This window comes from Oryctolagus cuniculus, chromosome 16 (genome assembly GCF_051225735.1).
Source record: "Oryctolagus cuniculus isolate XC-2025 breed Fujian yellow rabbit chromosome 16, ASM5122573v1, whole genome shotgun sequence".
Lineage (NCBI taxonomy): Eukaryota > Metazoa > Chordata > Mammalia > Lagomorpha > Leporidae > Oryctolagus > Oryctolagus cuniculus.
Genome location: NC_142882.1, coordinates 60,072,473 through 60,099,036, shown reverse-complemented (window position 1 = coordinate 60,099,036; position 26,564 = coordinate 60,072,473). Strand labels below are relative to the sequence as shown.

General features: G+C 41.5%; 1 protein-coding gene across 5 annotated transcripts in view; it reads right to left on the bottom strand.

Moving 5' to 3' along the window:
• Nucleotides 1–26,564, bottom strand: part of AVL9 (AVL9 cell migration associated) — a 72,518-nt gene that overhangs the window by 36,865 nt on the left and 9,089 nt on the right. For all 5 annotated transcript variants that reach the window (XR_007922338.3, XM_008261619.5, XM_089315485.1 and 2 more), the window contains exons 2-6: nt 12,474–12,594; nt 11,922–12,007; nt 6,630–6,701; nt 4,218–4,307; nt 3,400–3,466 (exon numbers count right to left, since the gene is read on the bottom strand). Coding sequence is in view for 2 of the 5 variants with exons in the window: in XM_008261619.5 (XP_008259841.2) it covers nt 3,400–3,466; nt 4,218–4,307; nt 6,630–6,701; nt 11,922–12,007; nt 12,474–12,594 (436 nt within the window). In the remaining 3 variants the exon portion in view is untranslated. The remainder of the gene's footprint in view (nt 1–3,399; nt 3,467–4,217; nt 4,308–6,629; nt 6,702–11,921; nt 12,008–12,473; nt 12,595–26,564) is intronic.

The following is a 26,564-nucleotide window of genomic DNA, read 5'->3' as shown; positions in this document are numbered from 1 at the left end:
GCCTTTTTAGTGGAATAATTACAGAAAACTTCCCTAATTTGGACCAAGAAAGGGACATTCAAGTACAGAAAGCACATAGAACTCCTAATAGACATGACCAGAAAAGATCTTCACCATGATACATTGTAGTCAAACTCTCCACAGTGAAACAAAGACAAGATTCTAAAATGTGCACAAGAGAAATGCCAGATTACTTTCAGAGGACCTCTAATTAGACTCACAGCAGACTTCTCATCAGAAACCCTACAGGCTAAGAGAGAATGGTGAGATATATTCCAAGTCATAAGAGAAAAAAACTGTCAATCCAGAACACTGTACCCTGCAAAGCTCTCAATTATGAATGAAGGTGAAATAAAAACCTTCCATAACAAAGAGAAATCAAAAGAAATTTGTCACCACTCATTCAGCCTTATAAAAGATGCTTCAGGATGTGCTACACACAGAAACATGGTCATCACTATGAAAGAAGGTAAAGGCAGAAAATCTCCCAGTAAAAATACAAAGGAAATCCAAAGTAAACAATAAGAATATTTATGGAAAAATGGCAGGGTAAAGTCATGACTTATCAATAGTCACCCTGAATGTAAATGGCCTCTGTGGGGAGCAACTCGGACTAGACTGTTACTGGAATTAAGACTTATTCTATGCATCTGCTCTCCCACAATATGGCGCTGAGAAGGGAGTAACAACTTCTACGCAGCTGCCTCTCGCCAACTTGAGTGATGACCTGCCGGAGCTGATCTTGCTCCTGATTGGAGGAGAGCAGCGTACTCGGCGTGTGGGTAGCAGAGTTGGGATTGGTGGAAGAGGACTATAAAGGAGGAGAGAGACAACATGTACCAGGAGCATGTATCTGAAGGAACACCTGTGCAGCCCCCGAGAGAGCCGGCCGGCGGTGTGCCGCTCCCCCGCGGAAGTGGGGAAAGTGGCAGGGGGAACCGCCCTTTCATGGAGGTGGAAGGACGGTAGCCAACCCGGGAAGAACCAGCAGCAAACCCGGGAAGGGCCGAGCAGACGAAAGAACAACGCAGGGTCTAGTGTCGTTCCTCCGCGAAGAGGGGGAGCGACATAATGGTGCCGTGACTCGGATATGAAGCCTAGGCAGGGTTTAGTGTCGTTCCTCCACGAAGAGGGGGAGCGACAGGCCTCAACTCTCCAGACAAAAAAAGACACAGATTTGCTGAATGGATTAAAAAACACGACCCATCTATTTGCTGCCTACAAAAAAACACATCTCACCAATAAAGTTGCAACGCAAACTGAAAATGAAAGGATGGAAAAAGATATTCCATGCTAACAGAAACCAAAAAATAGCTGGTGTAGCTATCCTAATATCAAACAAAACAGACTTTAACAAAAAAACAAAAAGTAAAACAAACAAATCTGTTAAAAGACAAAGAAGGGTACTATGTAATTATTAAGGGACCAACTCAACAGGAGGATGTGACTACAACAAACATACATGCACTGAATCACAGGGCATCTATTTTTTTTTTTTTTTTTTTTTTTTGACAGGCAGAATGGACAGTGAGAGAAAGAGAGAGACAGAGAGAAAGGTCTTCCTTTTGCTGTTGGTTCACCCTCCAATGGCTGCTGCAGCTGGCGCATCACGCTGATCTGAAGCCAGGAGCCAGGTGCTTTGCCTGGTCTCCCATGCGGGTCCAGGGCCCAAGCACTTGGGCCATCCTCCACTGCCCTCCCAGGCCACAGCAGAGAGCTGGCCTGGAAGAGGGGCAACTGGGACAGAATCCAGTGCCCCAACCGAGACTAGAACCCGGTATGCTGGCGCCGCAGGTGGAGGATTAGCCTATTGAGCCGCAGCGCCGGCCAGGCATCTGACTATCTAAAATAAATGTTAATGGATCTAAAGAGACATAGACTCCATTAAAATAGTAATGAGGGACTTCAATACCCCATTTTCAACAATGGCCAGATCAAACAAACAAAAAATCAGCAAAACCACAATGAAGTTTCATCTCATCCCTGTTAGAATGGCTTTCATACAGAAATCAAAAAACAACCAATGCTGGCAAGGATATGGGAAAAGGTACCCTAATCCACTGTTGGTGGGAATGTGAACTGGTACAGCCATTGTGGAATATGGTATGAAGATACCTCAGAAATTTGAATACAGACCTACCATATGACCTAACCATCTCACTCCTGGGAATTTACCCAAGGGAAATGAAATCAGCAGATGAAAGAGTGAACTGTACCCCCATGTTTATTGCAACTCAATTCACAATAGCTAAGATATCGAATCAACCCAAATGTCTGTCAACTGAAGACTGGATAAAGAAACTATGGGATATGTACACCATGGAATACTACACAGAGTTAAGAAAAAATGAAATCCTGTCATTTGCAACAACATGGATGCGACTGGTAAACATACTTTGTGAACTAAGCCAGTCCCAAAAGGACAAATACCATATGTTGGCCCTGATCTGTGGTAATAGAGCACCTAAAAGGTAATCTATAGAATTGAACTTGGCCAGCGCCGTGGCTCACTAGGTTAATCCTCCACCTGTGGCGCCGGCATACCGGGTTCTAGTCCCGGTTGGGGCGCCGGGTTCTGTCCCGGTTGCTCCTCTTCCAGTCTAGCTCTCTGCTGTGGCCCAGGAGGGCAGTAGAGGATGGCCCAAGTGCTTGGGCCCTGCACCCACATGGGAGACCAGGAGAGGCACCTGGCTCCTGGCTTCGGATCAGCGTAGTGCGCCAGCTGCAGTGCACTGGCCGTAGCGGCCACTGTGGGGTGAACCAACGGAAAAGGAAGACCTTTCTCTCTGTCTCTCTCTCTCTCACTGTCCACTCTGCCTGTCAAAAACAAACAAACAAAAACCAAAACAAAACAAAACTGACCTTGATACTTTGAGTTGCAGTAACTTTGAACAGCCCTTGTCTCGACCATTGTGCAACAGTTTTTTTTTTCATACTATTTGTTGAACACTTTTCTTAGTGTAGAGTTAACCTCATGCATATAAAGTTAATTGAAAATAGATCTTAGTAAAAAATAAGAATGGGAGTAGGAGAGGGAGGAGGAGGAAGGATGGGAATGTGGGTTGGAGGATGGGTAGAATGGGAAGAATCACTATATTCCTGAAGTTGAAATGCATGAAATTTGTATACCTTAAGTAAAAGGTTTCTGAGGAAAAAAAAAAAAAGAAAAGCAGAAATCTACTTTGTACAATCACATGGTAAACAAAGCTACTGATATGTTATGATAACCCTACTCAGTATGAACACTGGAAGAAAATATTTAAGGAAGATGCAGCATCAAACACTGAAGAATTCAGATTCCATATAGAGGTTTAATTCTGATCATGAAGTTTCCCATGCAACTTAATTCACCAAAGAAGAAAAGAAGATATCTCTTCTAATTGTCAAAACGTTACTTACCAAGATATACTTGAGATCCTTCTAATGAAGTTCCTCCCAAGGAACTATTCATATGCTCATACAGCTCCTATAAAATACAGGTTTTGTTTACAGCATTTTATTATCATTTTAGAAACTGAATTAGAAATATGTCAAAAAAAAGTTGCTTTCTTAATTGACATTAAGCTTAGAAATAACGTTTCTTTGAAATCTTGCCAGTTTCTAGCACTCATTCCTTCTCTTCCACAGATGAGCAATATCAGAAGAGATGTGGGCAGAAAGGGTGCAAAGCTACTCAGAGTACTCCTCTCCACATTTTTAGAGTCTGATTCATTCACACGGCAGAATGAATTCCAAGGATAAAATTCCTTATGTTATTTAGCTTCCTTGCTAAATATCTAACTGTCTTAATCTTCCCAGGATTCAGGAGAGATTCATATTCTGTACATTCATGGCAGTCTTGAGAAAGTACATATCCATTTCCATAAAATAATGTTTTTTCTAGCTTATGTTTTTCTGAGGTAGGAACTACCAAATGGCATATAAACGTACTATGAAGTTTATTAATAAGCAATTTTATAGACGCAGTACTGTAGCAAAAAGACCACTGTGCATTTATGTTTCTTATCTGTAGATACTATCTGTGAAAAAACACATTTTGGTTACATTAATAAGTATTTGGGCAGATCCTTGGTTCTTCAATGTTTTAATGCAAATATATTTTCAAAGAATATTTTTCTTAAGCTAATAAATGATTATCCTTCACAGTATTACTAACAAGATTTATTTGACTGAGGACTCCATCTTCACCCAAACACATTGTAAAGGGGTATAGTTACCTTTAGAATGGAAATCTGGGAAAAATCCTTCTCTTCAAAATATGCATGTGTGATGAGTTGAAGTTTTGCTTGAAGTAAACCATAGAGAGGCTTAAAGAAAAAAACAGAAATGACTATTAGGTTGATAGTGTGTGTGTATGTACTGAACAAAGTTATTCCTTAATTCTTATTTCTCCTATTTAAGATCCTCTTCCAGCATTTCTATTTTCTTATCTGTCACGTTCTTTTCTAGAGGTTCTCCCATTTCTAGGTCCTTTTTAAAACAAGTATTGCTGGAATGGCTTTTCCTACCAATATCCTTATTAACATATCATTACTAATATCTAAGTATATTCATTTATATATACACGTGTATGAGTGTATACACACACACACACACATATATTCTCTTTCTCTCTCTCTCTCTCTCTCTCTCTCACACACACACACACACACACACTCTACAATGTACTATGAACAATCAGACCTTTCTGGATGAGCTGCATCTCCCCATCCCTCATATCTGTTTTAGCAACAGACGAAACTGGATTCACCCCAATTTTATCATTTATTAGTTATTATGGATACTTCAAAAAGTTCATGGATAAATGGAAATAAAGAATGGTGTAACATTTTTTTTGAAATCTATATATGTGAAGGGCCTTCAAAAAGTTCATGGAAAATGTATATTATGGAAAAAAAAAAACTATGTGTGGGTTTCAAAATCCTTTGTAGCAGATTAAACATCTTTTAATTCCATTTTCCTGAACCTTTTGAAGTACCACTAATTCTCATAAACATAAATGAAGAGATATATCTTCATTTATAAAACAACAGCAGGGGCCGGCATTCTGGCATGGCATGTAAAGCTGCCACCAGCAGTGCCAGCATCCTATGTGGGCACTGCTTTGTGTCCTGGTCTCCACATCTGATCCAACTCCCTGCTAATGTGCCTGGGAAAGCAGCAGAAGATGGCCCACGTTCTTGGGCCCCTGCACCTACGTGGGTGTCTCAGAAAAAGCTCCCAGTTTGGGTCTGGTCCTGCACGGACTGTTGTAACCATTTGGGGAGTGAACCAGCGAACAGATTTCTCTTTCCGTCTCTTCCTCTCTCTCTCTGAAATTCTGTCTTTCAAATAAATAAATCTTAAAAAAAAAACCTTATTGAGGCCCACAGTACTAAATTATCATAAAATACTATTACTCAGGGTTTCTTTCTTAGCTTAGTAATAAAAACTAAAATAAATCTTATTTTACAAATTAATTTTATATTAAGCAAATTACATTTAAATTGCCTATAGATATAGAAAACTGGACAATTGCAGAAGACATAATAGAACTAAACTTAAATATATTTAGTGATCAGGCTAGTGAAACTTTCTTAATTTTGGTTTAGGTTAATTGCAGAAACTGTTGTATATTGTAAATCATACAGTTCTAAGATAATTATGATGATGTAAATCTGGATTTTTCCCCACAAAGGAGATTTTTAGGACTATATTTCAGATGTAAAATTATGCATGTGATGTTACTGGTAAAGGTGTTATCCCATTACTAATGAACATGAATCATCATAAACAATTTAAGACTTCTGAAATACTAGACATGTTATATATTTTCTTTTTAAAAACAAAGTTAGGGCCAAGTATTTGTTCTAGTGGCTAAGAAGCTGGAATTCCACATGGAAGTGTCTAGGTTTGGTCCTCAATTCTAGTTCTGACTCCAGTTTCCTACTGGTGTAAGTGCTGAGAGGCAGTGGTGACAGGTCATGCTGGGTTCTTGTCACCTACTTGTGAGACTTGGATTTCATTCTTGGCTCTTGGTTTCAGCTTTGGATCAGCCTCAGGCATAGCTAATATTTGGGGAATAAACCAGCTGGTAGGAGTTTGTTTTGTCTGCATAGCTACCTATCTCTGAGCCCTCTCAAATAACTTTAAAAAAATTAAAATTACACACTTGATCAGACTGTACAAAATAGAAGCACAATTAAAGTACTGTTATAGTATGGCTTCACTGTCATTTCCTTTCCTCAGCCATTATAAAATTTAAAGAGTAAGTTGAAGCTAAATTTTTTCACTGCAATAGTCATAAACTCTATTATCACTGACAAAATCTAAGTAATCAAGATATTTTGAATTTTAGGAAATACCAACCCAAAATCTTGGGAATAAAACAAAAAGAGATATGAAATATACCAGCTACTTCATTTTGTTCAAGTGTCAACTTCCTTCCCAACAACCTATCACATCTCCTTCCTCTTACCTAGTCTTTGCTGAGAAGCAAAGAAAAACAGAAGACCTAAGAGCATAAATAAACTCCTAACTTTAATATATCGTTTTCTTAACTTTCTCATTTTACTCATGTCTTACACTCAAATAAAAAAATCTGTCATGAGAGTTTAACACACACATGAACAAGTTACTAGTTCTCTTACCAGCTTGCTTAGGACACAGACACTTTTCTGAACAGTCTCTCTGGTAACATCTGCTTGCCTTACTTTCAATGCCTATTATAAACAAATAGTTATTATCAGAAATATTTCACAGCAATATTTTAAAACCATTTTTCAATACAAAAATAGCCAACAGAAGAAATTTCTTACATTTAGTTAAATTGACTGAGAATCTCAGAAAACATTTATTGAAAGGAGGAGTCAGCCTGGAACTACGCTCTTATTCTCAAGGAATATAGTCAGATGGAGATGAAGTTATGTGTAAGTTCACTCACCCAAACAACCACTGGTCATTCTAATTTTAAAATGGGCAACTTTTCCAAAGAACAAAGTTTCTGGTAAGAAGGGACTGTTTTAACAGATAACAAAAACACATGGATTGTTTCTCTAGAGATGAAAAAACTGTCAGCAATTTTTTTTCTAAATTTAAAAATTTTACCAAACTTAAAAAAAAAATGATAATTTTTTTTGATTAATAGTAATCGTAGGGGCTGGTGCTGTGGTGCAGCAGGTAAAACCGCTGCTTGCAGTGCTGGCAACCCCTATGGGCACTGGTTCGAGTCCTGGTTGCACCATTCTTGATTTAGCTCTCTGCTACAGCCTGGGAAAGCAGTAGAAGATGGCCCAAATTCTTGGACCCCTGCACCCACACGGGAGACCTGGAAAAAGTTCCTGGCTCCTGGCTTCAGATTGGCTCAGCTCCGTCCACTGCAGCCATATGGGGAGTGAACCAATGGAGGGAAGACCTCTCTCTCTGCCTCTGCCTCTCTAATTATTTCAAGTAACAAATAAAGCTTAAAAAAAAAATAACAGTAATTATACCTATTTATGGGATACAGTGTAAAACAATTTTAATATAAGGATAACCAATATTCCCCTCTTTGTTATTACTTTGGATTGTAGCCCATTGCTCAGAAAATTTATAACAGATTACTAAGAATGAGTCACCCCAATGTGCTATGCAGTACTCGGAACTTATTCCCCCTGTCCAACTGTGATTTGGCACCTATTAGTCAACTTCCATCTCTCTCTCACACCCCTCCCAGTCTCTAGGAATTATAATCCTGTGTTTGGATTAACTGTTTTTAGCTTCCAGTGTGAAGGAGAACATGAGGTATTTGTCTTTCTCTGGCTTATTTTACTGACATAACATCCTCCAGTTCCAGACATTTTGCTTTAACTGATGTTTAAAACAGTATGGGACTGGCATAAAAACTTACACATTGATCAATGGGACATAATGGAGAACCCAGAAATTAATCCATGTACTACAGCCAACTGATTTTTGTGAACAGTTTAACAGCTGCTCTATGATGCCTGGAATCTATTCTGGTGAACTTGTACCCCAGGCCTGAGCATGCACCTCATGCCTCAGTGAGTGTGAGTGAGAATACCCACGTAAGATTTCTATAATTCTCTGCTGCGAGAGGACAAGTCTTGATTTGGTCAACAGCAAATAAGGCTGTAAGGAAAGGTAAGAACCAACTCTTCCCCCTCTAAGTGAAGTGCTGGCATTTCCTTGAGTCTGTCCTGAGGACCAATAGGGTTCAGTGTGTTCAACTGACTGATGACTCACGACTAGACATCAGGTCAGAGCAGAGCTTGGGTTGGTGCTGTGGTGCACTGAGTTAAGCAGCAGCCTGGAACACCGACATCCCCTGTGAGCACTGGTCCGAATCTGGGCTGCTCCCTTTCTAATCCAGCTCCCTGCTAATTCACACTAGAAAGTAGAGAAAGACGGCCCAAGTACTTGGGTCCCTGTTACCCATGTGAGAGACCCTGATGGAGTTCCAGGTTCCTGGTTCTGATCTGGTCCAGCAGCAGCCATTGAGGCCATCTGGGGAATGAACCAGTGGATGAAAGATGACTCTCTCCCCCTCTTTCTGTAATTCTGGTTTTCAAGTAAATAAAATAACAAATCCTTAAGAAAGAAAAAAAGCAGCAGAGGCTTTCCTCTTAACTGGACACATCCATTACGTCCTACCTTTATTCAAAGGGAATGAGTTTTTTCCTAGGCTCTAGGTCTCCTCTAACATCTAGCTTATCTTTCTCATTCTTGGGCAAGGCTAGGTCCTGAACAGCTAGCTTATTTTTATGGTTCTTGCATACAGTTAGAAGATTCAGAAAAATGAACAGCCCTGATACTCTGGAGTTAGTCAGACCCAGGGGTGGAGCAGACAGTACTAAAAGGCTCTGCACAGCATGAGAATTGTTGTTAATGAGTGGAAAAACTCTGGGGAAATAATTTTACTAATGCTTACATGATCTAGGAGGGATAAGAGGTAGTAAAAGGAAAAAATGTCAGGCCCAGCACTGCAGCACCGGCATCCCATATATAGGTGCTGTGGAGACTGGGAAGAAGCTCCTAGCTCCTGGCTTTGGCCTGGCCCAATCCCAGTTGTTGCAGCCATTTGAGGAGTGAACAAATGGATGGAAGATCTTTCTTTCTCTCCTTCTCTTGCTCTGTAATTCTGCCTTTCAAATAAATAAATGAATCTTTAAAAATAATAAATTTAAGAAAAGGAACACATGTCTAAGAAATGGCAACAGCTCAATCCACTTTACATTTAAGTATGTAATAGTAACAGTACTGGAGAAATCAAATGCAAAAAGCTACCAGGCTGACTCTTACCCTCAAGTTTTTTTTATCTTTTATTTCCTCAGCTTTATTGAAATGTAACAAAACAGTATATACTTAAGGTGTATATGCTGATATAATATCTTCAGCTTTAGATTCAGTTATTCATTTCACAAACACTAAACACTCAATGGGTGTGTTCAATGTCCCAGAACTTGTTATTTTAAGGTGGTTAATTAGTTTGTGTATCCTGGAATTTACACCAACGGTTTACTTTCTTTATTTTTTAATTTTTATTTATTTATTTGAGAGGTAGAGATACAGACAGTGAGAAGGAGAGACAGAGAGAAAGGTCTTCCATCCACTGGTTAACTCCTCAAATGGCTGCAATGACTGGAGCTGCGCAGATCCAAAGCCAGGAGCCAGGTGCCTCTTCCTGGTCACCCGTGTGGGTGCAGGGGCCCAAGCACTTGGGCCATCTTCTACTGCTTTTCCAGGCCACAGCAGAGAGTCGGATCAGAAGAGGAGCATCTGGGACTAGAACCAGTGCCCATATGGGATGCTGGCACAACAGGAAGAGGATTAATCTACTGCGCCACAGCGCTGGCCCCAACCAACGGTTTACTTTCAAATGGCTCAGGGAAACAAACATACACACACAGAACAACAATTATTGAATGTAGTTTCTGAATGTACAGGTGTTTTTGTACTATTCTTTTAATTATCTGCATGTTTAAAAAATTAGAAGAACAAGTTTACTAAGTAGATTATTCACCTGAGGAAGCTCTAAAAACTTATAAATACCCAAACTCTCTAGTCCCAGAGATTCTAATTCAGTCAGGAAAAAAAGACCAGACACATATATTTAAAAAAAAAAGAAAAAAAAAAGTCTCCAGGTAGCTCTTGTGAAGAACCACCGTTTCAGAGCAGTGGTTCTCAGTCTTGGCTACATGGGAATCCCCTGGGGAGCATTAAAAACTCCTCATGTCCAGACATTAAAACAAAACTTCTGGGGTGAGGCCCAGTCTTCCCATTTTTTAAGCTCTTTAAGAGATTCCAATTTGCAGCTGAGGTTATGATCTGCTCTAGAGTATCAGTGAGCTCAAAAGAGGAAAGAAGGGAAGCAGTGGGTTAATAAGCGCCACCTGCAATGCAGGCCGCTTCACTTCTGATTTAGATCCCTGCTATGAGCCTGGGAAAGCAGTGGAAGATGTCCCAAATGCTTATGTCCTGCCATCCATGCAGGACATGTAGATGGATCTCCAGGCTCCTTGTTTCAGTCTGGCCCAACTGTAGCCAATGCGTCCATCTTGGGAGTAAGCCAGCGGATGGAAGGTCTCTCTTTGTCTCTCCCTTTCTCTTTCTGTAACTCTGCCTTCCAAATAAATAAATAAATTTTTAAAAAAGGAGGAAAAAGTTTTAAAGATTTATTTATTTTACTTGAAAGTCAGAGTTACACAGAGAGAGGAGAGGCAGAGAGAGAGAGAGAGGTCTTCCATCCGATGATTCACTCCCCAAATGGCCACAACAGCCAGAGCTGCATCGATCCGAGGCCAGAGCCAGGAGCTTCCTCCAGGTCTCCCACACGGGTCCAGGACTTGAACCATCTTCTGCTTTCCCGGCCATAGCAGAGAGCTGGACAGGAAGTGGAGCAGCCTGGTCTTGAACTGGCGCCCATATGGGATGCTGGTATTTCAGGCCAGGGTGTTAACCTGCTGTGCCACAGTGCCAGCCCCAGGAAAGAGTTTTTTACCCATAAACATGATCTCTATCACAAAAAACAGTGCTACATGTAAGCAAGTTGGGTCACGCATCTTGGTTTATTTGAATTTATTCCCCAGAGCTATTACAGTAAATCAGGCATGAAGTGGCAGGTAGTTTAAAAATAGTCAAAATCTTAGTATACATAGTTAAGATACTATGTGAGTAGCTGGAAGCCACTGTAAGTTAATTCCACTTTCTCAGTGTTGCTCAAACAAAACCTGACACTCCATTTTTTAAAGTTATGTATCAAACACCAGAAACAGAAAATTCAAAGTTAAAGAAAGTATGAAACTTAGATACAATATTTGATATATGGATTTAGGATTCACTATTTAAAAACAATGTACAAAATATTATGATGCAAATATAATCACAACTACCAACGTCAACTTATAAAAACATTTCTGTGAATAAATTAGTACTATCAGAAAAATAGCCACAAATTCTCTATAAAAGTCTAAACCGGGCTGGCGCCGCGGCTCACTAGGCTAATCCTCCACCTTGCGGTGCCAGCACACCGGGTTCTAGTCCCCGTCGGGGCGCCGGATTCTGTTCCGGTTGCCCCTCTTCCAGGCCAGCTCTCTGCTGTGGCCTGGGAAGGCAGTGGAGGATGGCCCAAGTGCTTGGGCCCTGCACCCCATGGGAGACCAGGAGAAGTACCTGGTTCCTGCCTTCGGATCAGCGCGGTGCGCCAGCCGCAGCGTGCCAGCTGTGGCGGCCATTGGAGGGTGAACCAACGGCAAAAGGAAGACCTTTCTCTCTGTCTGTCTCTCTCTCACTGTCCACTCTGCCTGTCCAAAAAAAAAAAAGTCTAAACCAACTTCACAGGTACCACATGAAAAATAAAGATTATATATTTCTCTAAGGGACAAAAATCTAAGAAAAGATTTTGGAGTTTCTTTCCTATTATTGTTAATCATTAATTATCATACCTTGGCTTCAATTTGTCGATAGCAAGAGATACCATATACCGTGGCTCCATTTCCATTTCTGGGTGGTAAGTGAAAAAATACAGTATCTAAGAGACACATTGAAAAATATAAATACCAAGGTGAATCACTCTCATCGGTAATGAAATTGAAATCATCATAATGTAGTCATTAACATAAAACTGGTAACAAGGAACTCATGTCGTACTTATTTCCAACATCACAGCCACTGGTTTCTTAGAATTCCTCTCATCATCTTACCATATATAGCACCGTAAAATGGAGGAAGTGCTCCTGGTGGTGACTGACCTGCTCTGGTTTATTTAGCCACAGCTCTAGCAAAAGGATGGTCAAGGTCACCACACAAGGCCAACAGAAGCCTGGCATTCCTCTGGAGGTCCGGTCCTCTAGTACATGACTAGTCATCTCCAGAAAAGCATTTAAATATTTTACAAATAGGCACAACTGCCCAAAGGGCTTTTATTTACCAAGGCACATGGAATCTAAGATGTCTTAGCAATTTTCAAAAATGGCACCTACTGCTTTATTACATACCTTCTTGGTAGTTGTGTGCACCATCCGGTAAGGCAAGGAAGGGCAAATATTTCCATTCTTCTGGCAAAGTATGGCTGTCGTGTCCATCTCCCAGAATCAGGGGAGGATAGGAGAACTCGACCTAAAATGATCAGGAATGTAAGCTAAAAGGTGGTTGCTGAGAAGGAGCATTTTGTCTTGAAAAGCAGAAATGTTTATAAATGCTGAACAGACAGAAGTGCAACAAGCCACACCTGTTGACATCTGACATTACCACAAGCCTGTGGCCCAGGAGAAAAAGAAAAAAGTAGTAAAAGGAGGGAAGGTCAGTAAGCCTTTCCCCCTTTCTGACTTAATGGCTATTAAACGTCAATGTACGTAAGAGGCGAGGAGCATGGGAACAGTGGTGGTGGTAACTGGACTGGAGGGTGAGACCTGGGAACTGTCTTCAAACAGTTGGTAATTGAAGCAACAAGGCCCCGAGGAAAACAATATCCTACTGACCTGCATAAAGTCCAGCAGAAGAGCCTGACTGTGCTAACATCCAAGTTTGCTTCTTTGCTTCTTATCAACTGGCTTCCCTGTTTGCAGTTCAGGTAGTTTAGGGCCTAGGGTTTTGATGGGGTTGTGCTGTGCTGGTGGTGGTAATGGTGGGATAGGCTTTAAACTAGTCTGGTGATTTACTTCCTTTAATGAGAATGCAGTTCAATAAAGTATACTGTGAAGTCACTCTAACACTGTCTTTCAGACATAAAGCTTTTAGTATGTATCCTTAATCTCTAGCATTCTCCCTGATTTTTTTTGATTATAGTTGGCTGAATCAATAGACATGGAGGGCCAATGGTACGGATAAATCAAGTTAGTCATAATATAATGGGAGGTAAGCAAATGGCCCTCCAAAGATGTCCGAATCCTAATACTTGGAATCCGTCAATGTTACTTTATACTATATTAGGAATTGTAAGTAATCAAGAGATGATTTAAAATATATGGTAGGGCACACATAGGTCATAGGTAATTACTGTGCCCTTTCATATAAGGGATTTGAGCATCATTAGATTTTTATCTTTGGGGGGGGAGGGAAGGGAGGGTTGGAACCAATCCTTGAGGAACCTGAGGGACAGGTGTATATATTACAGCTATAGTTTGAATATGATTTGGCTCCCCAATTCATCCAGATACTTAAAATCACTAAGTCACAGGTTGATGGTTTAGGCAAGGAGGCTTGATCCAACTTTGATGTCTGAAGGTAGTCCCTTAAGGAAGTGGCTGGATTGGATTAGGTTGTTAAGGTGAAGTTGTCACAATTGAATGATGGTGGTGTTTGTAAGAACAGACCACACACATTGACAATGTGTGATCTGTCTCCTTCCAGGTTTGCCATATGATTCTCCTTCTGCCACCTTTAGCCTCACCAGATGGGGCCTGATTATTCTTTGTGAACCTTCAAAACCATGAGCCAAAATAAACCTCCTCCCTTCCCAAGTAGATCCTCTCAGGTATTTGTTATGGTGACAAAAAAGGTGACTAATATATATACGGATGCAAAAGGCACTTTGCAGGTATGAGTAATCAACTTCAGCTGGAAATGAACTGGAATTTCAGCTGACCCTATGCAAATTGCAAGGGTCCTTACAAGAGAGAAACAGAGACATGTGAAGAGGCTGTACTACTGCCTGAAGATGAAGAGACATGAAACAATGAATACAGGTGACTTCTAGAAGCTGGAAAAGGCAAGGACATCTAGTTTCCCCTGGAGCCCCTGGAAGAAACGGAATCCAGCAAACATCTTGATTTTAAGCCCAGTGAAATCCATTCCAGAACTCTAACCTTTAGAACTCTAAGAAATGCATTAGTTTAAATCAATGATTGTGTTAATTTGCTATAACAGCAAAAGAAAATACATACTGGTAAATTTACAAAGCAAGTAGGGTATCAGTAAATACAGTATGATTCTATTTAAACTATGATTTTATTCATGCAAAATATACTTCATGTAAATGGATTTTAAAAATATGCTTGAAAATATGTAAGCTATACAGTTACCATAGTCCCTGGAGAGAATAAGGTTGGGAATTGGAGATACAGGAAATACTCCTGTTTTTTTTTTTAATTCCCATCTTTTTGTTTTGTAATTTTCACATTTACAGGAAAGTTGAAAGAATGTGACAACCTTATAAATTTTTTTTTTTTTTTTTTTTTGGACAGGCAGAGTGGACAGTGAGAGAGAGACAGACAGAGAGAAAGGTCTTCCTTTTGCCGTTGGTTCACCCTCCAATGGCCGCCACAGCTGGCACGCTGCGGCTGGCGCACCGCGCTGATCCGAAGGCAGGAACCAGGTACTTCTCCTGGTCTCCCATGGGGTGCAGGGCCCAAGCACCTGGGCCATCCTCCACTGCACTCCCTGGGCCACAGCAGAGAGCTGGCCTGGAAGAGGGGCAACCGGGAAACAATCCGGCGCCCCGACCAGGACTAGAACCCGGTGTGCCGGCGCCGCTAGGTGGAGGATTAGCCTATTGAGCTGCGGCACCGGCCATGAACTTTCATCTATATTCACCAACTGCTCTTTTTTGGGCCACATTTATCTGCATTGTAGGTGTGTACAAACATATTTTTCTAACTATTTGAGAGCAAGCTGAGGATATTACTATCTACTTTTAATTAAGTGGGCTTACTTTTGAATGAGTACGTAATTGCTTTTAGAATGTAAAAAAAACAGAAGTAAAAGACAACCACAAGCAGTTCCTAACTTATGAAGAAAATCCTATCCTATCTTCTTAGAGTTAAGGTACAAATCTGTCTTCTGAAGATTCAGTTAACAAGTTGTCAATAGCCAGAAGTTTAATTAATTAATTAGTAAGTACACTATGTTCACTATATTCTTCCTTGGGGCTAGTGTTATGGCACAGCAGGTTAAGCCACCACTTGCAACACCAGCATCCTCAGCTGCTCTACTTCCAATCCAGCTCCCTGCTAATGGGCCTGAGAGAGCAGTAGAGGATGGCCAAGGCCTTGGGGCCTGTCACTTACATGGGAGACCAAGATAGTGCTCCAGGCTCCTCACTTCATCCTGGCCCAGCACTGACTTTTGGAGCCATTTGGGAGTAAACTAGCAGATGGAAGATATCTCTTTGTCTCTCTCTCTGTAACTAGTATCTTTCAAATAAGTAAATAAATCCTAAAATAAATTAAAAAATGCAGTAGTCTCATAAAATTGTGATACACTGAAATTAAGTGTAGATACTACATATATTCCATGAATTCGGGTGAAATTAAGGCTGTTCTAGGCTGACTTGGTTTCTTAGAGAAAATGTATTCAGAACTTCAAACAGCCACCTTTTGGAACACAATTCATTCATAAATTGTAGACTGCCTGTAGTGTGTTGGCAGCTTTCTAGAATTCTTCTCTCCTCTGGTAGATTTGCTGCCAGCAAATCCTTGCCTTTGCTAATCAAGTTCAAAACAGTTATATAAACTGTTTTATATGTCTGTATCTACAAATAATTTTAAGGGCTATATGACTGTTTAATTAATTCTCTATTATTGAACATTCTTCTAGCTTTTATTATATTATTATAAACTGTTCAATATTATTCAAGTGTGTTACAACAAAAAAATACGTCTTTGTTCTTGGAACGAATCTCCTAAAACTTCAGAATTTTCTAAATGATAAGAGCATTATTTACAACAGTCCCCAATCAACCCCCAATCATACTGGAGTTTATACAAATTAGGTGACTCTTAACAGGAACCTTTCAGGATTGAGGATGTTCACCCACAAAGACCAAGCCTTGATTACAAAGCGGAACTTTTAGTCTCACTTCTTGACCTCTGGGAAAATGAGCCCAATCATTACTGTCCAATAATTTAATCCATCAAGTTTTGTAGCAAAGCAACAGGGTTCAGGGAGCTCCTGGGTCAGGTGCTGAGAGGGTAGCATGCTGTAGAGAGCAGGAAGCTCTGTAACCCTCTCCCCATCCCTTGTCCTATGCATCTCTCTCAGTGGGCAATCTCTGAGTTGTTTATCTTTTATAATAAACTGTAAAATGTAAGCAAGGTGTTTTTCTAAGCTCTGTGAGTTGTTATAGTAATTATCAAATCTCAGAAAGGATTGTGGGAGCCCCCAAATTTGTAGCTAAGTTGGATGGAACTGCAAGTAGCCTGGGGACACAAGATTTATGAGTAGGGGCAGTCTTGTGGGACTGAGCTGAACCCTTAAACTTAGGGAGTTTGATGCTAATTCCAGGTAGTTAATGCCAGAATAGGACTGAATTTTCAGAATCAGAGATCAAGCATGAGGATAATAAAAATAAGACAGAACCACTTATTTCCAAATTGATGATATTTTAAAATTATGTTTCATATTTAAATTCATACCTCAAATATGCACCACTCTATATGTCATTTTTCTACACAGCCAAATTAATCCAGATAGACACACAATTCATAGAACAGATGCTTAAGAGGAATTCTCCTGGAAGTTATCTTAGACTTTCAAATATACTCAAATAAATAATAAAATTTTTTAAAAATAAATATGCTCAGTTGACTCCAACGGCAAATTACACAATACCAATTAAGCTAACCAGGTCCATAGAAAGTGAAGGTAGGTATAGTAGGAGGCCCTACTATACAACTCCAGGGCTAACCATGGCCACAAATGGCTCTCTGTGTTGTTATCTATAAAGCTGTACATGGTAGTCCAAAGTATATGTGAAAAGTCACAGACAAAAACTAACATTACAGAGATGAAGAGAGACTAAACTCCCAGAGATTAAGAAACATTTAGATTATCATCCAGTAGGGTTACTATCAAAGAGTGAGTTCATGGACCAAATCCAAGTTAAATTTGGGGACAGAGATGGGTGCTTGGCCTCTGGTTTAGTGTCTAGGTTTGAACGCTGGTTCTGCTCCAGATTCTGGTTGAGTGTCTGTCAGTGTCTGGGTCTGAGTCATGGTTCTGCTCCAGATTCTAGAATCTCACTGATGCTGACTCTGGGAGGCAGTAGGTATAATGGCTCAGTTAGCTGTGTCCCTTACCACCCATGTGGGAGACCTAGACTAGGTTCTTGGCTTCAGCCTTGCCCAGAGCTCTGGCCATTGTGGGTATCTGGGGAATGGGCCAGCAGACTGGAGCTGTCAGTCTGTCTCTTGGTTTCTCTGCCTCTCAAAAACAAAAAAACAAAAAGACAAAAACTGGGGTATCAAAGATGGTGTCTGGTAGGGCATTAATATACACAATGTGACAGATGTATTAAATGCGCTCCCAAAGTATGTTATTAAATTATGCAAGTTATAAATATTTGTCTTTATGTAACCTATAGTCTTATGGCCAAATCTACTTTGAATCCACTTAGTAGTAATATTTTACAAACTGACAGGATTACAAATGGAAAAGATGAAGGAAAAAGAGGACAATGGCTGTCTTCTAAAAGGTGAAAATAAGATGTTCTAATTACAAGAAACAAAAAGGGAATTTTTCTAAATGCTGACTGAATCTTCCAAGTAGGGGTAACAATGTTTGTCTTCCCAGAATAACAAAAAAATTATTATATGGCCTGTTTCACAGGCCAGAAATCAAACTAGTGTCCTCTAGTCAGATTCCATTTACTTCATCTTCAGAAAAACAGACTGAGAAAACAAAGAAAAACCGCAAAACAATACCATAATACTCTTGTGTGAGTTTTGAGTACTTCAGAAGTACCCTTTTTTAAATGCAATATCCACACCACTGTGAAAGCAGCACATAGCAAATAGAGGTCACAATACCCAACTATTAGCCCACAAAAGTAAAAACATCCAGGGACCCTACAGACACCGGTCTGCGTGGTTTACTGAAGGAAGCAGAGGAAGCCTTCCCAGCACTTTCTCTGCCTCTCTGCTCCCTCTCCCGGCATCTCAGAGATGCTTTTCCCTCTCACTGAGAAACACAATCTATTTGTTTTCTGAACAGTCATAACATTTTAGGCACCCAAGCCAAGGCTCTGTCATATTTTCCACTTAAAATAACAGCAACAAAAATCCTGGAAATTAAAGACATATTTTCTCTCAATTATGTTTTCTCTCCCAAATCTCTTGAAAAGTCAACATTACAATACAATGGCTATTTTTCCTCTTGATTATATTACAAAGCTAGCAGCAAACCACTGTATTTGTCAACTATTGATTTGTGAACAGCTTGTGCTTAACACTCCTTGCTCTGCATGGCATAGGATTTTATGGCATTATGATTACACTAGATGCCCAGAAAAATAAACACAAACTATAGAGGGAAAATGGTACTACTGAGAATTACCAATTAAAAAGAAATGTTTTTAAATTAATTGGAGACGAGTATCTTAAAGCATTTGCTTTTATGGATTTAAGTGAATTAAAGGCTATGACTTCTTTTTTTATCTAGAATTAAGGAGCTATTTTTCTATTCCACATTTTTTTTAAGATTATTTATTTAAAAGGCAGAATTACAGAGAAAAAGAGAGAAAGAAAGAAAGAGAGAAAGAGAGAAAGAGAGAGGGAGAGAGGGAGAGAGAGATCGTTATCTGCTGGTTCACTCCCCAATGGCCTCAATGGCCTGACCGATCCAAAGTCAGGAGCCAGGAGCTTCATTTGGATCTCCCAAGTGAGTGCAGGGGCCCAAGTACTTGGGCCATCTTTTGCCGCTCTCTCAGGTACATTAGCAGGGAGCTAGATTGGAAGTGGAGCAGCCAGGATGCAAATCAGCATCCACATGGGAAGCCAGCACTGCAGGCAAGTGGCTTAATCTACTACGCCACAGCAGTGACCCCTAAATCACATTTCTTTGGAGTACTTGAATTATGAACAGGAAGATAGATGACTTTTTAAAAATGTATAAATTTATTTTTTATGGGCCAGTGTTGTAGTGTAACGGGTTATGCCACCGCCCGCAACACTGGCATCTCATAGGGGCGCCGGTTCGAGTCCCAGAAGCTCCATTTCTGATCCGGTTTCCTGCTAACGTGCCTGGGAAAGCAGCAGAGGATGGCCCAAGTGCTGGGACCCTGGTCACCAGTGGAAGACCCAGAAGCAGCTCTTGGCTCTGGCCTGACCCAACCCTGGCCGTTGTGGCCATTTGGGGAATGAAACAGTGGATGGAAGATTCTCTCCCTCTCTCTCTCTTCTCTGCCTTTCATATAACTAAAATAAATCTTTAAAAAAACTTTTTAAAAAATATATAATTGCAAATCCCACAGTGAAACCAGAATCATATCAACATAGTGTTATATAGAAGAAAATGACATTTTGCTGGTGTCAATAAAACTATATAATATGAAAGAAGCTAATATCATATTAAAGATATTTGAGGCACTAAAAATAATATTGCTTCATTCTGCTTTTCTGCTTTAAAATCACTGGAGTGGAGTGGCACTGAGACGTGGCAGGTAAAGCTGCTGTCTGTGGTGTCAACATCCCATATGGGCACCAGTTCGAGTCCCAGCTGCTCCACTTCCAATCCAGCTGTCTGCTGATTCACCTGGGAAAGCAGCAGAGGATGGCCCAAGTTCTGGGCCCTGCACCCATGTGGGAGATCCGGAGGAAGCTCCTGGCTCCTGGCTTTCAGATTAGTCCAGCTCTGCCCGTTGTGGCCATCTGGGGGATGAACCAGCAGATGAAAGATCTCACCCTGTCTCTCCCCTGACTCCCACCATTCTGTAATTCTGCCTCTCAAATGAATAAATATTTTTTTAAAAAATCACTAAAGCTTTGTTAATAGACATGTTCATTGACATAAAACAGTGTATATAGATTATCAGGCCATCCTCTGCCATCTTCCCAGGCACATTAGCAGAGAGCTGGATTGGAAGTAAAGCAGCTAGAAATCGAACCATATCGGATACCAGCACTGCAGGCCAGGGCTTTAACTGGCTATGCCACAGCATCGGCCCCAACCATACTCCTTTTAAAGAAATACTTTCCTAGGAAAGAATCTTTATATACAGAGACTACAATTGATAAACTCTACCAATAGGTATCCATCTCCATTAATGTTAATGATACAAATATATCTGCTATGAGAATTAACAGCACTGTTACAGGGACCTGGGAGCCACTGAAACATAAATACCTCAGATGTACAACTCACAAAATCAGAAATGCCCTTGGATATGGAGCTAATACAGTTTGATTTCTAAGTATTTCAGGAAAAAAACTGTCAGTAGTATCATATTAGTTTTGGAGACCTACTTTATGTAAAACTAGAGAGTTTCAAATGCATCTACTTATTATGAACTTTTACTTAGAAGTAAAAAAGTTATCAAGGATCAGAAATATATTTGACTTAGTAGAATAAGAAATCTAGTATTCCTCTATTATGCTAGGTTTCAAGTAAAACAAATTTTATTCCTGGAGCAAAAATATGTGGAAAAATAATGCCAACCCCTTTTCAACTGAAAGAAACCTGACAAAAAAATACAACTTTTTAAAATAAAATACTTAAAAAAAAAAAAGATTTTATTGGGACTGGTGGTGTGGTACAGAGGGTTAAAGCCCCAGCCTGCAGCACCAACATCCCATATGGGCACCAGTTCAAGTACTGGCTGCTCCACTTCTGATCCAGCTCTCTGCTATGGCCTGAGAAAGCAGTAGAAGACGGCCCAAGTCCTTGGGCTCCTGCACCCTCCTGGGAGACCCAGAAGCAGCTCCTGGTTCCTGGCTTCAGATCAGCTCAGCTCTGGCTGTTGTGGTCACTGGGGAGTGAACCAACAGATGGAAGACCTCTCTCTGGCTCTACCTCTCTCTGTAACTCTGTGTTCAAATAAATAATTATTTATTTCAGGCAGAATTATAGAGAGATGGAGATACAGAGAGAGAGGTCTTCCACCCACTGGTTCATCCCCTAAATGGCCACAACAGCTGGAGCTGAGCTGATCTGAAGCCAGGTGGCAGGAGCTGCCTCTGGGTCTCCCATGTGGGTGTAGGGACCCAAGCACCTGGGCCATCTTCCAATGCTTTCCCAGGCCATAGCTGAGAGCTGGATCGGAAGAGGAGCAGCTGGGACAGGAACCAACGCCCATATGCGATGCTGGCTCCACAGGTGGAAGCTTAACCTACTGTACCAGGCCCCGCTTTCTGGTTTGTATGCAACAATTGAAAACTGGAAACATAGGGCTGGCACTGTGCTGTAGAAGGTTAAGCCTCTGCCTGCAGTGCCAGCATTCCATATGAGCACAGGTTTGAGTCCTGGTTGCTCCACTTCCAATCCAGCTCCCTGCTAATGTATTGGGAAAGCAGCAGAAAATAGCCCAAGTCCTTGGTTCCCTGCACCCATGTGGAAGACCCAGAAGAAGCTTCTGGCTCCTGGCTTTGTATCGGTCCATCTCCAGCCCTTGAGGCCACTAAAGGAGTGAACCAGTGGATGGAAGATCTCTCTCTCTCCTATTTCTGCCTTTCAAATAAATAAATAAATATTAAAAAACAACAACAACAATAAAAAACTGGAAACCTGTACATCCATCATCAGAGGCAAGGGTGAGCAAATCGTGGTGTATTTGCAACACAGAACACTATCAACTACTGATACCAGCACAACAAAGCTCAATCTCAGGCGTAACTGCATGGTAAAGTCAAACACAAGGAGGCAACACACATTGGGCACCCTCGGGTGGGTACTGACTGGCAGGGGACGCAGAGAGGGATCATCTGAGGCTCTGGAAGTGCTCGCTATCTGGAACTGCACGGTTGTTATGTAATTTTTACATATTAAAAATTAAAAAAAAAAAAAAAGAGACAGAGACAGCTCCCACCCACTAGCTCACTTCCCAATTGCTTGAGACAGCCCTGCGATGGGGCCCAAAAGTCAGGAGCCAGGAATTCAATCCATGACTGCCATGTGAGTGGCAGGAACTCAACCATGGGACCCATCACATGCTGCCTCCCATGCCGTGCACTAGCAGGAAGCCGGAATTAGGAGTCTGAGTTGGGACATAAACCAGGCACTCTAATATGGGATGTGGGCACCTCAACTGGTTTTTTTTTTTTTTTTTTTTTTGACAGGCAGAGTGGACAGTGAGAGAGAGAGACAGAGAGAAAGGTCTTCCTTTTGCCATTGGTTCACCCTCCAATGGCCGCCGCGGCCGGCGCGCTGCGGCTGGCGCACCACGCTGATCCGATGGCAGGAGCCAGGAGCCAGGTGCTTTTCCTGGTCTCCCATGGGGTGCAGGGCCCAAGCACCTGGGCCATCCTCCACTGCACTCCCTGGCCACAGCAGAGAGCTGGCCTGGAAGAGGGGCAACCGGGACAGAATCCGGCGCCCCAACTGGGACTAGAACCCAGTGTGCCGGCGCCGCTAGGCGGAGGATTAGCCTAGTGAGCCACGGCGCCGGCCTCAACTGGGGGTTTTACTGTAGACCAAATACTCATCTCAAGTTTCACATACTTTATTGCTCATAAATTATATTCAATTTAAGAAAGTAACATACTTCAAAGAATCAATATGAAGTGTTTAAATATCTACACCTGGGCCAGCACTGTGGCGCAATAGGTTAACGCCCTGGCCTGAAGTGTCAGTATCCCATATGGGCACCGGTTCTAGTCCTGGCTGCTCCACTTCCGATCCAGCTCTCTGCTATGGCCTGGAAAAGCAATAGAAGATGGCCCAAGTCCTTGGGCACTTGCACCCACATGGTAGATCCGGAAGAAGCTCCTGGCTTCGGATCGGCGAAGCTCTGGCAATTGTGGCCATCTGGGGAGTGAACCAGCAGACGGAAGAACTCATTCTCTGCCTTCCAAATAAATAAATCTTAAAAAAAAAAAAAAAAAAAAAAACCCTACACCTGTGAAACTGAATAAACATGGAGTTTCAGTTCCAACTAACATCTCTAAACCTCAATTATCCTCATCTATAAAAGGGGGCTAATAAATTAGACACTGTTAAATAAAATTTATGAGAGACCATTATTTTGGAATGAGCTTCTGAATTAGGCCCAAGAGCCCAGATCAAATCAGAATGGAGTCATTCACACTAGATGAGTAATCAAAATGATCTTTGGAACCAGTTAAAAAAAACAACTCAGGTGATTCATAGCAACCAATCAGATGAGGATTAATTTACCTGAGCTAGTATGATAAGGAAGTCCCTCTATTTTTAGCCCAGAGAGTAAACTTAAGATGACCACTCTGCTTTTGGTTCCCTGTTTCTGCTCGCTTCAGCCCTTTTCTATCAAGCCACTTCCTCTGCTCAGCTCATGGACAGTGCCTCTTCTAAATCTTCACATGCAGTGCTCCCCTACTGGCGAGTCAATAATAAAAGCCAATTAGATGTTTGAACTAAACTTACTGAAATTTTATTTAACAGTTCTTTGCAAGGAAGAAACAAGATTAGGGGCCAGTGCTGTGGCACAGCCAGTTAAAGCCACGGTCTGCAGCGCTGCAGGCATGCCACATGGGCACTGGTTCAAGTCCCGGCTGCTCCACTTCCAATCCAGCTCTGCTGTGGCCTGGGAAAGCAGAAGACGGCCCAAGTCCTTGGGCCCCTGCACGCACGTGGGAGATCTGGAACACGCTCCTGGCTCTGGATTGGCGCTGCTCCGGCTGTTGCAGTCAACTGTGGAGTGAACCAGCGGGTGGAAGACCTCTCTTTCTCTCTGCCTCTCCTTCTCTCACTGTGTGACTTTCAAGTAAATAAATAAATCTTAAAAAAAAAAAAGAAAGAAAATCTAGGCTGGCGCCGCACCTCACTAGGCTAATCCTCTGCCTGTGGCACTGGCACATTGGGTTCTAGTCCCTGTTGGGGCGCCAGATTCTGTCCCGGTTGCTCCTCTTCCAGGCCAGCTCTCTGCTGTGGCCTGGGAAGGCAGTGGAGGATGGCCCAAGTGCTTGGCCCCTGCACCTGCATGGGAGACCAGGATAAGTACCTGGCTCCTGGCTTCGGATTGGCGTAGCTCCAGCTGTAGCGGCCATTTTGGGGGTGAACCCATGGAAAAGGAAGACCTTTCTCTCTGTCCTAACTGCCTGTCCAAAAAAAAAAAAAAAAAAATCTAAAGCAGTCAATCTAAAGCAGTGCTTAGTATATAGCTAGCATTCAAGAAATGACAGCTATTATTAATATATTTACAGGATAGTAATGAAGAATTACATGGTGACTAAAACTTCGTGTTGGGATAAGCTCTCATAAATGGTCTTCTTCAACAGTTAACAACAGGCAGGGATCATGTCAGGGCACACTTTATGGAGTTTAGAATCTGCTGTAATTGTTCATAAAGTGTGCAGAAAACCACTTCATAGAAATTTATATTCTTAGTACCCAACTTATATTGGCATCCAAAAGAGATCTAAGTTTCTATATAAACTGACTTTTAAGTCTCTGAAGATACCAGGCTTATTTAGAATACTATGTGAAGACAGAATATTAAGAATGATCTGGTTCGGGCAGGCATTGTGGCACAGCTGGTCAAACCTCTGCCTGCGAAGCTGCCACCCCACATCAGAATGCAAGTTGAGTCCTGGCTGCTCTGCTTCTGATCCAGCTCCTTGCTAACACACCTGGAAAAGCAGCTGAAGATGGCCACTTGGGGAGCAAGTCAGCAGATGGAAAATCTGTCTCTATCTCTCCCTCCCTGTCACTCTGCCTTAACAAATAAAAAAATCTTTATTTAAAAAATGATCACAGCTACTCCTTCTTTGAGTAATTTTTTCCTAAAATAGAGCTGTAAGGCCCAATATTTAAAGACTACAAATAGAGAATCATTCCCAAGTTCCAGCTCTGCACACAGAATGAGCAATTTAAAGAAAGAAAATTATTGGGCCAGTGCTGTGATGTAGCAGGTAAAGCCACCACCTGCAGTGCCAGTATCCCAAATGGGCTCCAGCTTGAGTCCTGGCTGCTCCACTTCCAATCCAGCTCCCTGCTAATGTGCCCAAGAAAGCAGCGGAGAATGGCCCAAGCCCTTAGTCCCCTGCACCCATGTGGGAGACCCAAAAGAAGCTCCTGGCTCCTGACAGGCCCCGTTCTAGCTGCTACGGCTATTTGGGGAGCGAACCAGTAGATGGAAGATCTCTCTCATGTCTTTCCCACTATCTCAATAACTCTGTCTTTAAAATAAATAAATAAATCTTAAAAAAAGAAAAAATTATATGAATAAAAAATTTTTGAAAAAGCTCTTTCAAAAGTATTGAAGGTTGTGAATGTTGTGATGTTACACAGCAAAAATGTTTAATTTTTAAATTCTTTTTATTTTTATTATTTTTTAAGATTTATTTATTTGAAAAGCAGAGTTACAGAGAGGCAGAAGCAGAGGTGGAGAGAGATCTTCTTTTTTTTTTTTTTTTTTTTAAGATTTATTTTATTTATCTGAAAGAGTTACAGAGAGAGGTAGAGACACAGAGAGAGGTCTTCCATCCACTGGTTCACTCCCCAGTTGGCCGCAACAGCCAGAGCTGCGACGATCTGAAGCCAGGAGCCAGGAGCTTCTTTTGGGTCTCTCATGCAGGTGCAGTGGCCCAAGGACTTGGGCCATCTTCTACTGCATTTCCAGGCCATAGCAGAGAGCTGGATTGGAAGAGGAGCAGCTGGGACTAGAACTGGAGCCCATATGGGATGCCAGAGCTTCAGGCCAGGGCTTTAACCCACTGCACCACAGTGCCGGCCCCTCAAAATATTTTTAAAAAGCCAAGCTGTGCCAGAGACATGTACAAAACAGTTTATGTCGAAATAAAGGGAGACTGTCACAGTATGATTAACACTTTCCATTAAGACAGAGTTACTCAGACTAACTAAAATTGTATTAAGAGGCCGGCATTGTGGCATAGCAGGTAAAGCTGTCATCTGCAATCATTCAGGTGCCAGTTCAAGTCCGTGCTACTCCACTTCTGATCTAGCTTCCTGCTAATGGCCAGCAGAATGCAGCGGAAGATGGCCCAAGTACTTAGGCCTCTGCCACCCCTGGGGGAGACTGGAATGATGCTCCTGGCTCCTGGCTCTGGCCAGGCACATCACTGGCCACTGTGGCCATCTGAGAACTAAACCTGTAGATGGATGATCTGTCTCTCCTTCTCTCTGTTAACTTTCACTTTCAAAGTAAATAAATACATAAATACATTTAAAAAAAAAAGCTGTTCGGTGTATTGTTTCAAAATCTTTTGAAAATATTTATTTAT